This window comes from Lissotriton helveticus, chromosome 2_1, assembly GCF_964261635.1.
Source record: "Lissotriton helveticus chromosome 2_1, aLisHel1.1, whole genome shotgun sequence".
NCBI lineage: Eukaryota > Metazoa > Chordata > Amphibia > Caudata > Salamandridae > Lissotriton > Lissotriton helveticus.
In genome coordinates, this window is record NC_136059.1 from 1,879,216,799 (window position 1) to 1,879,231,870 (window position 15,072).

The 15,072-nt window shown below is 42.9% G+C and overlaps 2 protein-coding genes across 5 annotated transcripts in view; one reads left to right on the forward strand and one right to left on the reverse strand.

Annotated features, from left to right (window-relative positions):
• LOC144818921 (uncharacterized) overlaps nucleotides 1–15,072 on the reverse strand; it is a 147,416-nt gene that overhangs the window by 63,230 nt on the left and 69,114 nt on the right. The window contains exon 5 of the mRNA XM_078676801.1: nucleotides 3,827–3,889. Within this exon, the coding sequence (XP_078532927.1) occupies nucleotides 3,827–3,889 (63 nt within the window). The remainder of the gene's footprint in view (nucleotides 1–3,826; nucleotides 3,890–15,072) is intronic.
• Nucleotides 8,822–15,072, forward strand: part of LOC144818922 (uncharacterized) — a 387,843-nt gene continuing 381,592 nt past the window's right edge. For 2 of the 4 annotated variants that reach the window (XM_078676809.1, XM_078676803.1), the window contains exon 1: nucleotides 8,822–8,901. The gene's annotated coding sequence lies outside the window, so the exon portion shown is untranslated. Of the gene's footprint in view, nucleotides 8,902–13,167; nucleotides 13,272–15,072 lie in introns of those variants that run through there. The other 2 variants (XM_078676805.1, XM_078676804.1) reach the window with 2 other exon arrangements.

Below are 15,072 nucleotides of genomic sequence, written 5' to 3' on the forward strand. Positions count from 1 at the left end.
ACCTGTGCCTGTAGTGCATGGTGACCACAGGGCATAATATAGTTCCGTAGACCAGTTTGTAATGTCTGTACCCTCATGCAAGAGCGCTGAAGAACCTTTTTCTGCAGGGTGCATAGATTAAAATTCCACAAGGAACAACATCTTAGTCTTGGCTCATTTGCATTGGGGTGTGGCCCAGGACATGCTCCAAAATACTGAAGCATATACATGGGAGGGGCGGGCATACAAAATGTGCAACATTGAGGAAGTGGGGCACATTTAGCATGCAACTCAGACAAGCTCCAGGGGCATTCAAGTGAAGCCCTCATGTCCCAAGGGAGACGTCATGGATGCTACTGCATAGACACCAATAGCCTGGCGGGACTCAGGCTGTCTTACTTGGCACTGAGCTCTTAGGAGGATGAGTGCAACCTGGGCATGCGGCCATCCTTGTGTGGTTCCTCGTGGTCCCACTCAAGTGTACACAGAAAGAACCATGGTTGGGTGTGGCATCATACCTGTCTACTTCCTATCTTAGCATAGGAGCTCACAATGTTTGTATATGCATTGCCAAATGCGATGTAGCGCGCGCAACGAAATTCGTATTTTTTATTTAATTGTTAACGTACCTACATTCATCCATATTCCGGTGTTTACTACCCCCCACCCTACCCCCGCCCCACATCACCCCCTGGTAGCACTCCCACCAGTACCCGCTACTGCCCAATACATTTAAAAAGCACTGACAGTGACAAAGGCAAAAACAGCAATGGGCCATCTTTAAATCTTGAAAACCTATTTCTAATACTTTCAAAATAGCCAACACATTATGTAATCCAACATGGTGTAACAGCATGCAGTAGCCGTAATGAAATTCTAGAAAATATTGTTTTCATATATTTAAGATAGCTGCCTCATTGAGTGACACAATGTGACGGAATTAGGCGGCCATCTTATATGTAAAAAAACATTTTCAATACTTTTAAGATGGCCGCCAGGTTATGTCACATCACGTAGCATCAAGCAACATGAAGTCACCTTGAAAGCATTACAACTTTATTTTCTATACTTTCAAGAAGGCTGCCTCATTGTGTCACACCACGTTGCAACAAGCAATCTGGTGGCCATCATGAAAGTAAAATAACTAGACTCTCATGATGGCTGGTCACTGCTAGTGACTTGGCCAATGCCAGCACATGTTAAAAGCAGCCAGCACTGGCAAAGCCAATAGCAGAGACCACAACGTACTGGCAAAGATCTATTGATTGGCTTTGCCAATCTTTGTTGCTGCTGTCATGAAAATGATGCACTGTTTGGACTTTGCGCCCTCAAATATTGGACTGGATGGGGAGTATGAAGTAATTACAGGTGTCACAACCAACCACGACTTTGGAAGAATGTATGCAACCCTTAAAATGATGAGCTACATTAAAACTTACACCCACACACACACACACACTTGCACACAGACAAAGCCACAGATAAGCTTCCTCCAGCACAGTGTAGGAAATTTCGCAAAACTTCCAACAGGCAGATCCAGCTCAATAATCCGGCTCAACGGCATGCATGCAGTCCATCATCCCTACAGCCCCATGTCAAGAAGCACGAACTGAAAACACAGGCATGGACCTATTGATATGTACCTGGAGGAGGGAAATGGGACTTACTGGAACCATCCACTGCTGCAGGCAAACACCGACTGCCCTTTAGACTAGGGCATCTGCAGCTCTTAGACATCTCTTGGACATTCCCGTTTGTTAGGTAAATCAATAGAATCCATTCATCATTTGCTATTTGTATGCACGGTTTTTAGTGACCTGAGACCACGAACAATAGGACGGCTAATTGAAAATATTGGAAGCGGTTTAATAGAAGAATGGATTTATTATTTAATGCATTTAGGATTTTTATAAATATAGAGATGAGTACATTTTATTTTTTAAGCAAATGTAGAATGTTAGCAATTGATTTGATCTCAGTCTATATTTTTTATATTTCAGGTAGTATATTTCCGTATGTAACCAAAACAAAATATAAATAAACCAAGTAAAACATGCTCCTTGTGAGTATCAGAGGTTTAGAATATTCCTTCATAGGCTAGAAAGCAAAAATGCTGTGTGGCAAACAGTGGCATCTAACAGCATCTGATGTAACAGCATAATGAGTACCTTGTGCAGAATAGGCAACAGCAGCAGAAAAAGCTGAGTCACATCCCAAATCACTGATGCACCATTACTGCATCAGAGTTTTATAATGCAGACCTTTGCCACCAGCCACCACCCTATATCATTGGAAGACCTGAGCATTCCATTGCAGGATCCCACCATCTAAACCTTCATCCCATAGCTTCTAACCCTACAGAGGACAGCACTTGATTGCCAATGGTTGGAAGGTCAGATCACAGCAATTTTCTCATCCCAGCCACCACATACATAGCACTAGTCAGGGTCGGAGTGAGATCACAATTAGGACCGGGCACTCCCAAAAATAGGTGTCCCACTTTCCCGGATCGTTCCCTTCATGGATCACCATTTAGATACTCTCATTGGATTCATTTATTACAGAAATGTTTCGTGAAATAAATAAAGCACTGCATCCGGCTAAGCGGGTGAGGAGAAATAAATGGTCCAAGGGCCACAACAATTGATCTGGCTAGGTTTTTGGCGCCTATATGGTTTTTTATTGCATGGCCGGTATTTTTATGTCCTGGATGCTACAAAACTGAAGAAAATCACAAAAAGTCGCGATTTGTAGCTCTCACTCTTATGTACTTTAAAAAGTAAACATAAATTAAAAGCCCTTTAAAATGTGTTCTAAAGATCTTTAATGTTCAGTGACTGATAGTTAAACAAAGATAGAAAAACCATCTTAAAAAGGAATAGAGACGTTTTAATAGAGTTCTCTTTAATTATCATATTCCGGCCTTTGCAGAATCTGGTCGGTTACTTTTTTGTTTGTTTTTTGTAGGTCTAAATAGTGTGAACTCGGACCATAGCATTGGAGAAATTCACATAAGAACCAGTTACATTATGCAAGATCAAATTAATTTTTATTTTAGGTAGGGAGGTTAAGTGATTTGCCCAGAAACACAGGATGTTGAGCTGATGCATGAACTTGAACCTGATTCTCCAGTTTCAACGTGAGCAGCTCTGACCATATCACTACATCCTATTTTTTTCTCTAGGAAAGGTGGCCTCACAGCGAGGCCTATGGAAAGTCCCCCTCCCCCACCAAGGCCTAAAACACACTGGGCCGAGCTGACAACACCTGGTCCCTAGCGAGGTCTGCTTTTCTTACTCATCCCCTCCCCAGCACACCACATCCTCATGGCGATGACCTGCCAGTGAAGGGGGTCAAGAAAAGCATACAGCTGCTGCTCGGGGGGGGGGATTAGGTGAGAATGGCCCAATGGCCACAAAATCACCTGGCCCCTGCATATTCCCACCCACCCCACACCCACTATGGCCTGAACGTGATGGCCTGGCAGGGGATGACACTACTTCTGGGCAGGGCCCACCACACAAGGTAAGGGGGCCAAGATGAGAATGCCCCAATGGCCAGAGCACCACCTGGTCCCCTGCCTCAGTTGACAGCATGGCAGAGGAGTGCCCATGATGCTGTTGCACCATTACAGTAGCCTGATGGTGACTGGGGAAGACAAAAAGGCTCTGTGAGCTGGTTCACAGAGGCCCTAAAAATGGGCAACTGCTGAGGTTAAGGCTGAGCCACAGCCCATCGCCTAATGACCGACAGGGCCTTCCCAATCTAACCCTGGCTCCAGTCATCCTAGTAACTTTAAAATGTATAGCGTGTTGCATTGGTTACACTGCCACGTCACAGTACTTACTTGTTCACACAGAAGCTGAACTGTCGGAAGGTCTCTGCTTAAAACTGCTAAGTGCAGTGGAGTCTGTGGAAAGTAACAGCCAGAGTTATCATCGTAGAAATGCCAATACAACAGTAACAACAATGTTTTACAGTACAGATAAATAAAATATTAACTGTGTGCATCAGAGAAGCACGATCCACCTCCCACCATGACCAACAAGAACTCTGCATCCAACATACTACACTGATGGATCACCAACTGCGCAGACAAGCTCGTCCCCCTCTGCAACTCTGAAAGACAGCGCCCCATGAAAGCCACCTGGTTCAGTGCGACCTCCGAGATTCCAGAAGCACATGCAGACGTGTCGAGAAAGCATGGAGAAACTCTAAAACCCCATAAGCTCGGACCACTTAGAAGAACGCCATGACAGAATAACACCAACACATCAGATCCACCAAAAGGAACTTCATGCAGAACAAAATCCTCGCCAACTCCACCAACTCAAAGGAACTCTTCAGCATCATTCAGGAATTTACCAAACCCCCCAGCGAAGCCTCAGATGTCACTCCTTCCCAGGAACTCTGCAACAAACTCTGCTCCTACTTCCATCTCAAGATCAAGTTCCTCTATGGCAACTTCAACAAACAGACATCAGACACTGAAATCACACCTACCTCCAGCAACGCAACCGTCCTACGATCTCTGCTTGGATCCCGGTCACCACCGAAGACACCACCACAACCATGAAGAGCATTAACTCAGGAGCCCCACGGACCCCTGCCCAGTGCACATCTTCCACAGAGCTACCACTGCCATAGCACCCGAGCTACAACGCACCATTACCACCACCTTCGAATCCGGCACATTCCCCGATGACTGGAAACATGCAGAAGTCAAGCCCCTCCTGAAGAAGCCCTCAACAGATCCTACGGACCTCAAAAACTACAGACCCATCTCCCTTCTCCCTTTCGCGGCTAAAGTCACTGAGAAGATTGTCAACGTCCAGCTCACGAACCCCTGCCCGCTGCACATCTTCCACAGAGCCATCGCTGCCATAGCACCCGAGCTACAACGCACCATCAACGCCACCTTTGAATCCGGGTCATTCCCCGATGACTGGAAACATGCAGAAGTCAAGCCCCTCCTCAAGAAGCCCTCTGCATATCCTACGGACCTCAAAAACTACAGACCCATCTCCCTACTCCCCTTTGCGGCCAAAGTCACTGAGAAGATTGTGAATATCCAGCTCACGAACTTCATTGAAGCCTCCTAACCGACACAGATGACATCCGCACTCTACTTGACTAGGGTCACATGGCGGCCCTCATCCTACTAGACCTCTACGCATCCTTCGGCACCGTCTTCCACCACATTCTCACCGCCAGACGCCACGCCGCTGGCATACAGAGAACTGCCTTCAACTGGATCTGCTCTTTTCTCACTGGCCGAAGCCAAAGAATCAGACTCCCACCTTCCCTCTCCAAACCCACAGAGATCAACTGCGGAGTACCCCAAGGATCATCACTCAGCCCCACACTCTTCAACAGCTACATGGCCCCCCTCACCACCATCGTCAGACAGGATGGACTCTGTATAGTATCCTACGCCGACGACACCCAGCTCATCCTCTCCCTCACAAAGCAACCCGACAACACCAGACTCAGCTTCCAGGAAGGAATGAAAGACATTGCATCCTGGAAGAGCAGCAGCTGTCAGAGGCTCAACTCAGAGAAGACAGAAGTCCTCAGACCCAACCCCTCAGCATGGGACAACACCTGGTGGCCCACAGCCCTTGCAACCCCCCACTCCCACAGACCACGCCCGGAATCTTGACATCATACTCGACTCCTCCCTCACCATCACCCGACAGATCAACGATGTCTCCTCCACGTGCTTCAACACCCTTCGCATCCTTCCCAAGACCTTCAAATGGATCCCCACCCCGAATCCAGAAAGGCAGTCATCCACACACTCATAAAAAGTAGACTGGACTACGGAAATGCCCTCTATGCCGGAATCAAAAAAACCCTGCTCCAAAAACTCCAGACCATCCAGACCACCACCTCCTCAGCATCCCATGTCATGAACACATCACCCACCACCTACGAGACCTTTACTGGCTCCCCGTTGAGAAGAGAGTAGCCTTCAAGCTATTCACTCACACCTACAAATCCCTCCACAACACTGGACCCCTAAACCTCAATGAAAGAATCTCCATCCACATACCCAAGAGTAAACTCCGCTCTGCGGACCTCACTGAAACCCTGTGCATCCTCAGAGCAGGCAGAAGAGCCTTCTCCTACATGCAGCAAAGACTTGGAACAAGCTACTGCTCAACATCAGACGTTCCCCCACTCTGCACACCTTCAGGAGCAGCCTCAAGACCTGGTTCTTTGGCTGAATCTGAGCTGCATGCCCTCCCTCCCCAGCGCCTTGAGACCCTCACGGGTGAGTAGCGCACTTCACAAATCCCTGATTGATTAATTGCGTTTGCTTTTGCTGTGAACTATTAAAGAGGTACAGATGAGCAGAAGAATATTATACTAAAAAAAGGTCAGAGGCAGCAAAGTGTTACTAAGAGGTGAGTGGGATTGGATGAACCATCAACTGTCTGCCTATTAGTAATGTCGGCTTCTGGCCACGTAGAACACATACTCATTCATAAAGAAATGGGTTATTGCATTTTACAGTGGCAAACTAAATTCTAGGTCAACCCTTCGAACATTGTGATGTCGGCCCACCTAACTGTTATACTATATCCACCCACAAATGTATGTGTGCTGGTCGTAATTTCTAAAAGATACAAAACACTGGAAAAGCCAACAATAAATAGGCCTCACCTTTGGGTCTATTTGCTTTGCCAGTGCTTTTTTGTGCTGTTGTACAGCATGGTTAAAAAAAGACAAGCAGAACAGAACATGCACATAGCATGCATGACTCTACTCACCCACATCATTCAGTTCGCTCGTGCATGAATAATGATGTATGCAGGCGCAAGCGTACCTAGTAAGTAGCCGGGCCACCAATTTTTTAATGTTTTTTGTTTACCGATCCAAGATGGCAGACAGCATGTGGATTGTGAGTTTAAAAAAATAGTTTTCCTGTGCAACAGTGCATTTTGAAACGTGGGGCGCCTTGGAAGCAATTGTTAATTTCTTCGCACTCCAATTTTTCTTTTTTTTTATTATTGTAAGGAGAGGGGGAACAAGAAGGGAGAGTAGGGACAGGAGAGAAGCAATGGGGTATGGGGGAGCAAGAGGCAAGTGGATCAATGGAGGGGGAGTAAGAAGTTATACAGCTTTAACAAAAGCCAAGTAGGAAAAAGCTGTGGATAGGGCAGGGGTGGAGGAAGCAACATGGAGTGTGTGGGGTTGGGACAGGTGGAAAAAAAGCAGCACACAAGGGGGAGAGCAAGCAGGGGAACGAGGGAGCAACATGAAGCACTAAAGTAGGCGGCAAGGGGAATTGGGGGGAGGAAGCTGCACACGAGAGCGAGATCCTGAAAACACACCCACACTCATGGAGTGTTTAAGGAAAAAAAGAAAAAAGTAGTTTCCTAAATGTGAGCAGTGAAAGGATACATGTAAGCCAATCAAATGTGGGTAAAGAGGCTACGCTCCCGGGGAGGGACAAACACAAGAAAAGGAAGGCAAGTTGTCTGTACGGCAGACATAAAAATGTAAGCATTGACAAAGCCAGTAACTTGCAATTGAGTTCTGAATAGGCCTGGGCAGAATTTCAATTATGCTGGAGTATTTTGGGTAATTTTATACTACTCTTTGGCACGGAATTAGAGATAATTATGTGATAACTAGTCCTTGCAGAATTTGGGAGGAAAAAATCCTACAGCAAGAGAGAACACATTTAGCGAGCGCAAACGGCCACTCGAATTCACTAGTTGTGTTCTGCGGCATTTAGGGCTGTTTCTTAGCGCAAAATGCATCCGCGCATCTATTTTGGATGCAAGAGTGCATTTGGTGCTAAGAAAATAGTGCTAAATTTCAAAAGTTAGCGGAATATTGTACAAAAGGAGCACATTTAGCAAGCGCAAGTGGTTGATCGCTATTTTTGTTCTGTTGCATTAGCCGCCATTTCTTTAGTGCAAAATGCATCGTGCTGTCCATTTTGGACGCAAGGAGACATTTTTGCGCAAAGAAATAGTGGTGAATGCAGAATTAGTGTTCTCATGTAATTCTGCATAATCTTGTGGAATTCCTTGGTAATTCGGAGTGATTACTCTACATAGAATTAAGAGAGTTACGCCCACCCCCTAGTTCTGATAAAAGCAATAAAAAATGCCTGCTGGAGTGTAGTACAGAAAAAAAATATTGAATGGTATAAACAATGCATGGTTAAATTAAATAAGTAAATGTGTACTGTCAGAGTGTAATATTTAGATGTAAAATGTCCCTGTAGCAGTCCAATTTTCATTCCATCATTATACGTCACAATTATGCAATATACACATATAATTGACATTATATTCTCTGTGTTTTAACTTTATTAACGTGTGCAAAACTGTTAAATGATTTCATTAAATGGAATCACAATAGAGACTAGAGATTTGTACACTTATACACCACTGTTCAGTTAAAACATGTATGCATGTATTCTTTATTCACATTTTACACTTACGCTTTAAGTTATACATATATATGCAAATATGTACACTTCTACTCACGCTTTACATTTACTCTTCAAGTTTACATGTGTGCATGTATAAGCAAGTATTCAAGTTCATATCACCTACTAACTAAAAATTAACCTGACGAATGGCCTCAGTTGAAATGCATTTGCTTTGCCAGCATGTTCTCCCCTTTCCTTGCAGGTGAATTATCATGATTCGCGTTAGTGAGAGAAAGGCTTATTGTTTGTATTAGATTGCTGATAGCGAGGCCCGGAGGAAGAACTTGGCAGTGAATGGGGAGAATTAATGATTGAAGGAGGCCTTCTGTTTATCATGTACCAGGATGGCAAAATGTTCAAGGTTGAGAACTACAGTCTGGGTCCGATGTGATTGGAAACTGAAGGGATGTTGCAGATGCACTTGAGTAATGATGTGATTGGTTCTTGGTGGTGTGAAAGCGGATAAGGTAATTTCTGAATCTCTTGTTACCTTGAAATTGGTGTTCTCATAGTTGGATGTTGAGAGATTTCTTTTAGACTTCGAGAGATAAAGACCTCTCTGTTTGCCTTATTTTTGCAAGTGTGAAGCTTTATGCTAAACACTTATTTCCCTCTTCCCAAGACTTCTGCTAAAGTCGGATCATGCCGACACCTTCTATGCTCCAGAATTAGAGACCCTTAATAGATGCTCCTAAACTTGCTGTATGTTTAGAAGAGAGAGGGGAAGTTCCTTTATGGGGCACATGTTTGCCTTAATCTGTTTCTTTATTGTTGTGGTTATCACAATTCGACATCTATTCTATTGCATCTCAAAATATTGAGATATGCCAGTTTACCTATTTTATTTCTGCATTTACTGATCTTTTTTGTGATTTGCATATATTCTGGATTGATTGGTAATCCAAAATAAAACCCTTTAAGCATATCTAGTGATTCTTGGTTTTTATTATGGAGTCACCTTGGCTTCACAAGTTAGAAGTGTATTGTTGATTTTTTCTACCTTTCTGTGCTTCACATCAACTAACAATGGTCCATATATCCAATAGGGAAAGATCTTTAACATCCTGACCAAGAGATTATGTTGTGAGACCCAGTGATCTTTCATCTCTCGTGTCTTCCAATGGCTGTGGAAAGATCGGTGTAAAAGAATTACAGCCAGATTCATCAACGGAAAATCGGCTCGCAAAGGGCCAGATTCTGAGAATCTGGCCCTTTGCGAGCGCAATTTTTGCTTTTGGGATTCATCATCCCAAATGCAAAAATCGCAAATTGCGAAATCACTAAATTGCAAGGAATTGCATTTAAGGAATCTCTATTTCAGTTTCCTTAAATGCAATTCATGAACCATTTTAGAATTGCGAAATCGCAATTTTTTGCCGCTATTTACCCCGAAGTCTGACTTCGGGGTAAATAGCGAAAACTTACAAAAATGCACTTTAGTGCATTTTTCTAAGTTGTATGTTACATACACACATGTCCTTTGGACATGTGTGTGCGCAACATCAGTCTACATTTTCATTTCTGGGGAGCTACAGGGTGTCCTTTGGACACCCCTGGCACCCTTGAAATCGCATCCTTATTTGCGATTAGCAAATTGCTAATCGCAAATAAGGAATGACTCCCCATTCATTCCTATGGGCCTTTAGGGAATGGGGAGTCATTCCTTATTTGCGATTAGCAATTTGCTAATCGCAAATAAGGAAGCTGTAGAAATCACAAATAATATTGCGATTTCTACATGAATCCCGTTTTGCGAGTCTTTAATAGCGATTCCTTAATAATCGCTATTAAGGACTCGCAAAACAGGACAATGATGAATCTGGGGGTTAGTGCTGTGGGACAAAGTTTTGTTCACAAGCGTGCTGTCAGCCCTCTTGAATGTTGGAGTGCCGAAGTCCACGGCTGCAAGGTTTTGATTCCATCTCAGCCTCTTTGATCCACCACCAGACCCTCCCAGCCTCTTTATTTCATTATTTCAGGTTGTTTTTCACCCCTGCTTTCTTTCTTTGTCACTGTTTTTCTGTCTTTCTCATCCTCCTCCTTTGCCCTTTCTGCGTTCTTCTCTCTTCCTCTTTGTCAAAGTCTGCTGAGGAAAAATAAGTGCTGGTCTCAAGAAATGAGTGCCAGTTGCCCCCCACCTACAACCATCGGCTCAAAGTAAGGACTGAGACGGATACACACAATCAACCAACTGAAAGAAGGTGAGACTAAAATGCTCCTTTGGGCTGATCCAAGATGTGATTGACAATGTATCAAGCCAATGGACCTGAGTTAAGCTTTTGAATGAGTTAATCATTCCAAGCTTTGGCAAATGCTTATCTCACAAGGACTAGCCAAAGCACTAGTGCACTTTATGCCACATTTACACAAAGACATGAATGCAAGGGTGAGAATTAGCACACAGGGTGAGGTTTCTGGAGACATAGATATTAATTACAGCGTAAGACACGGTTGTGTGCTGGCCCCCCTTTATGTTTATTTTATATGAATGAGCTTTATCCGTTTTTAATTAATATTACCCAAAATGTATCCAAAATCAAAGATTTATTGCTATCCACACTTCCTATGTGGACAACGTGGTCCTTATGGCATACACCAAAGGCTCTGCGTCCATTGGTGCTCGCCTTTATGGACTTCATGGCTCCTTTGGATTTACGTAAAAACTTTACAAAGTCTCATATAATGGCTTGTGGTCCAAGGCGCAATCAGCTCTTGATCCTATCTGTTGGCACCAACTCTTTGAGCAGCATAAACACTTTTTCTTACTTGGGTGTCATTTTTACTGCTGCAGGTTCTTGGACATCAAATATTACACAGCGCAGGACAAAATTGTCAGGGGCAATAGACTCCTGATACAGTCTCCCGCAACCACTCATTTCTCTTTTGCAAATATATGTCACAATGCATTGCTGTTGTAGCGTATGGGGCCGAGGTGTGGAGTATGCCGCATTGTGATGCTATCCAAGCTGAAGAAAACAGGTTCCTTTTAGCACCTACATCAACGCTGCACTAAATTTGCCACAAAGAGTTGGGCATTCCCTAAATAGAAGAGTGCATTAGAGTTGGCCTGTGCTATTGTGGTTGGCTAGCTGGAAGAATGATGATGCGGGCCTGTTAAGAGACATCATACTGTATTGCCTATCATGCGATAGAGGTCACCAAATTCCCTGGTTGGCGTATGTTGAAGCTGGATATGGAAAACTTGGTTTGCAGGAGGCTTATTTAGAACCAGAAATCTGTATTAAGAACCAAAAAGCATTTATGACAATTATTTTATAATCATGAGTGTACGAGATTTACTAAAGAAAAAGAGAAGTCCAGCATTGTCTCTTACTTAACTCGGACTACACCGCACTGCCCAAATAACGACTTACGCCGTGCTCAGGAGCGTTGGGAAAGGTCCCTATTATTCTGTTTTAGAGCTAAAACTGTCAAATATTTGGTATACTTTCTCTTGTGAAGAATCTAGATGTTAGCCCATGTCCCTATCAAGGCTAGTCCAGCAAGTCTATGCTGCATTTTAAATTTTTTGTAAATATTATGAAAGATATACAAAACTCTCTTTAATCCCCTTTGTAAAAAGGAAATGTTATAATATCAGAGAACATAGACCAGCTTCTAGCTTTTTTATTGCAACTACCAGATGTTGAAGCTGTTTTGCACATTGGTTCTTTCTTTAAATCTGCTGTGAGGGCCCATAACTCTATGCTTTATTAAGCTCCTGCTAACGTCGTCTTAGAGTGAGTGTGTGTGTGAGTGTGTGCGTGTGTACATATTTATAGCCTTCTTGCTGCTATATAGTACTGTTTTAACTTATCTCTTTTATGTGTTTTAATAGATTATGGAAGCGCTATGATACTTTTATGGACGTGTATAGCGCCCGAATAAAGGGGCACATTATCAAGAACAGCATTAAAATTATCGCCACTTTAGCGGCGGAAAATTGACGCTAAAAAAGCAATAATGGGCTTGATAATATGCCCTTGAGAATTCCAATAGAAACCCATGTTCACACCAGAACATGGGCTTCTATGTGAATTCACAAGGGCATATTATCAAGCCCATTATCGCCGCTTTAGCGGCAGTTTCAGCAGCAAAAATTCTAATATGATAATATGCCCCAAAGTTTGCTTGATTGATTGATTGATTGTTTGTATCAAGCCAATGAATGAAAGCTTCTAATTCAACAAAGCCAATGGCTGAAGGACGCTAAATAAAAGCAACTTAGAACATGCATAGAATATATGTTCAGCATGAATGGCGAAAACATAATTAAACGTCAAGTGTACCAATCGTGTTCTTTTAATTCATGATATGCGCATGCTATTCTTGATGATTTCCGACGTTCCTTTTTGAATTGTCACGGTTTCTTTGTCATCCGCAGATTTATATTCTCGTCAAATACAGGCCGGATGAATTTCTTAAGAGAAATTAATGAATTCTCTATGCACCCGGGAAGAGCTGCAGTATTTCCGTCTCAACTGGCCTAACTAATACTGCAAGCGAGCAGATTAAAATAGGAATTAGTAAACCATTCCTTTCACTTTCTGTAAATGAATCCAGTGGTTGACCTTTTTCACTGAACAGATTGACTTTAATGGTTTATCCTTGTGTGAGCTGTACTGATGCAAAGTGAAAGTTCATTTTTTTTTTTTTGCATCGATCCCTCTAAGTAGGTACAGTTGCTTTTTTTATGACAGACTAAAGCCATCACAGTTACAGTCTCGAGATCAGGTTTAGGCTCGTTAGAGAAGGCGGGTATACAGGAAGTGTCTGACACGTTGGTTATTTAGACGCTGACTGCAGATGGCACGCGCACCGCCAACATTCCTGTGAGGTAAGTAGACACCTCGGAACGACGTCCCATAAGCCTCATTTAGTACACTGTACAAACTGGGCACGCGCCGTTACATTAGTACTTCCGAGTATCATGTTCCTGATGTCAGCAGAAGCAGCCAGGTCCTCGACAGTAAAACAGGACATCCGTTTAATATCATACCCGAGTATCTCGCATCACGAGCTACGTGGCCGATTAAAAAAAGTTGCAGCTATTATGGGCTTTGTTTTCAAATTATTTGCTCCATACCAACAGGGAAAAAGGTCTAAAAGCACCACTAGATTGTGCAATCAGTGTTTGGCAATATATATTTTCGAGTTGGCTTGTAACTTGGGGTGAAATTGCAGCGTGTTCACATATGAGATAACTCAAGCTAACTGACCTCGCAACAGAACAGTGAAAAAATGAATAACTTGTATGCATCTTTGTTTATTGAATTGGTTTTCAGTTTTTGCGGGAATCCCTTGCTGATCTTTAAGGTAAAACCCTGCTCCCGGTTTTATGGTGTTTATCTTTTTAACATTTCCGTCTGTATTTATCCATATTTATTTTTTGGCCATTTTATCTGTATTTATCCATATTTATTTTGTGTTTTGCATATAAATGAAGGTGTAAAACGGTACATTTCCATATTTATTTAACTGTAGACGAGCACTCATTCTTTGATGTCTGTCGTGTTTTAGCTATTTAAGCTGCCAAATATTACTTAACAGTACATCCACTGGTAAATACTAGCATTATACCACAAATGTATATTGACACATGCCATTACTTAAAGCAATTTCATTCTGTTTTTTAATTTATCATGCTGTCTGTCCATCTGCTTAGTTGTTGGGCTATAATTCATGAGACAACACAATCACTTAAAAGCAGCACAATTTTCTGTATTTATCCACTTTTAAAAATAAATGCAGACACATTGTTTTCTATCTGTATTATCTGTAAAAATCCATGAAAACGGAAAACAGGGAGCCTTAATTATAATGTACATGACTTTTATTATGTACAGTTAGAAAACGTACTGTTAACCAGGGGTGTTCTGATGCTGAGGGGTATCGATTGGCAAGTGGAGGGCAAAATGTGAGAGAAACTTTTTTGTGCGCCCCCCTAATGACCTCATTCTCCACAGAATACCTCACTACCACCATGCCATAAGACCCCTCATCCGTCTGGGACTGGGAACTCAAAGCAGCCCACGCAAATATTGTCCGACCAGCCCCTGTAAAGCGCATAACGAGTGCACCGAGCGAGCCTGACTATTGCAAAGAGGGGATTTGGGGGTGGAGGGGATTCTCCCCCCAAGAAAATGTGGGGGAAAATTGTGCATTCCACAGCACATTTGTCATTATATATTCATTTGTATGAGCTTTTAACGCATAGTAATCCTAACTGTGCATCAGGAAACAGCAATCTTTATTGGGGCCCTTCAATGATTCCCTCACTATCACCCTCCAGCAGGGCCTCTCATGTCTCCATAGCCCCTCTCTCACATGTTTTTCATTTATTTTATAGCACCTCTCACACCAGTATAGGGTTTCGGAACACTTTACATCACACACACATACAGAGGCAATGCATCATACGTGTGTAAATCAGCATAAAGTAAATGTTACATAAGGCAAAAAGGACTACAAGGTGTAGGATTCACGTCATCTATACTGGTAGGTATTACTTAGAGTGCTTTGTCTGAAGATGCACACATTCAGGAATCAGAACATAACACAGTGGTTAGGGTTGACTTTAATAATAAGAATGTATGTCTACCCAAACCTTTTTCAGCAGCATCAGGATAATGATAGAC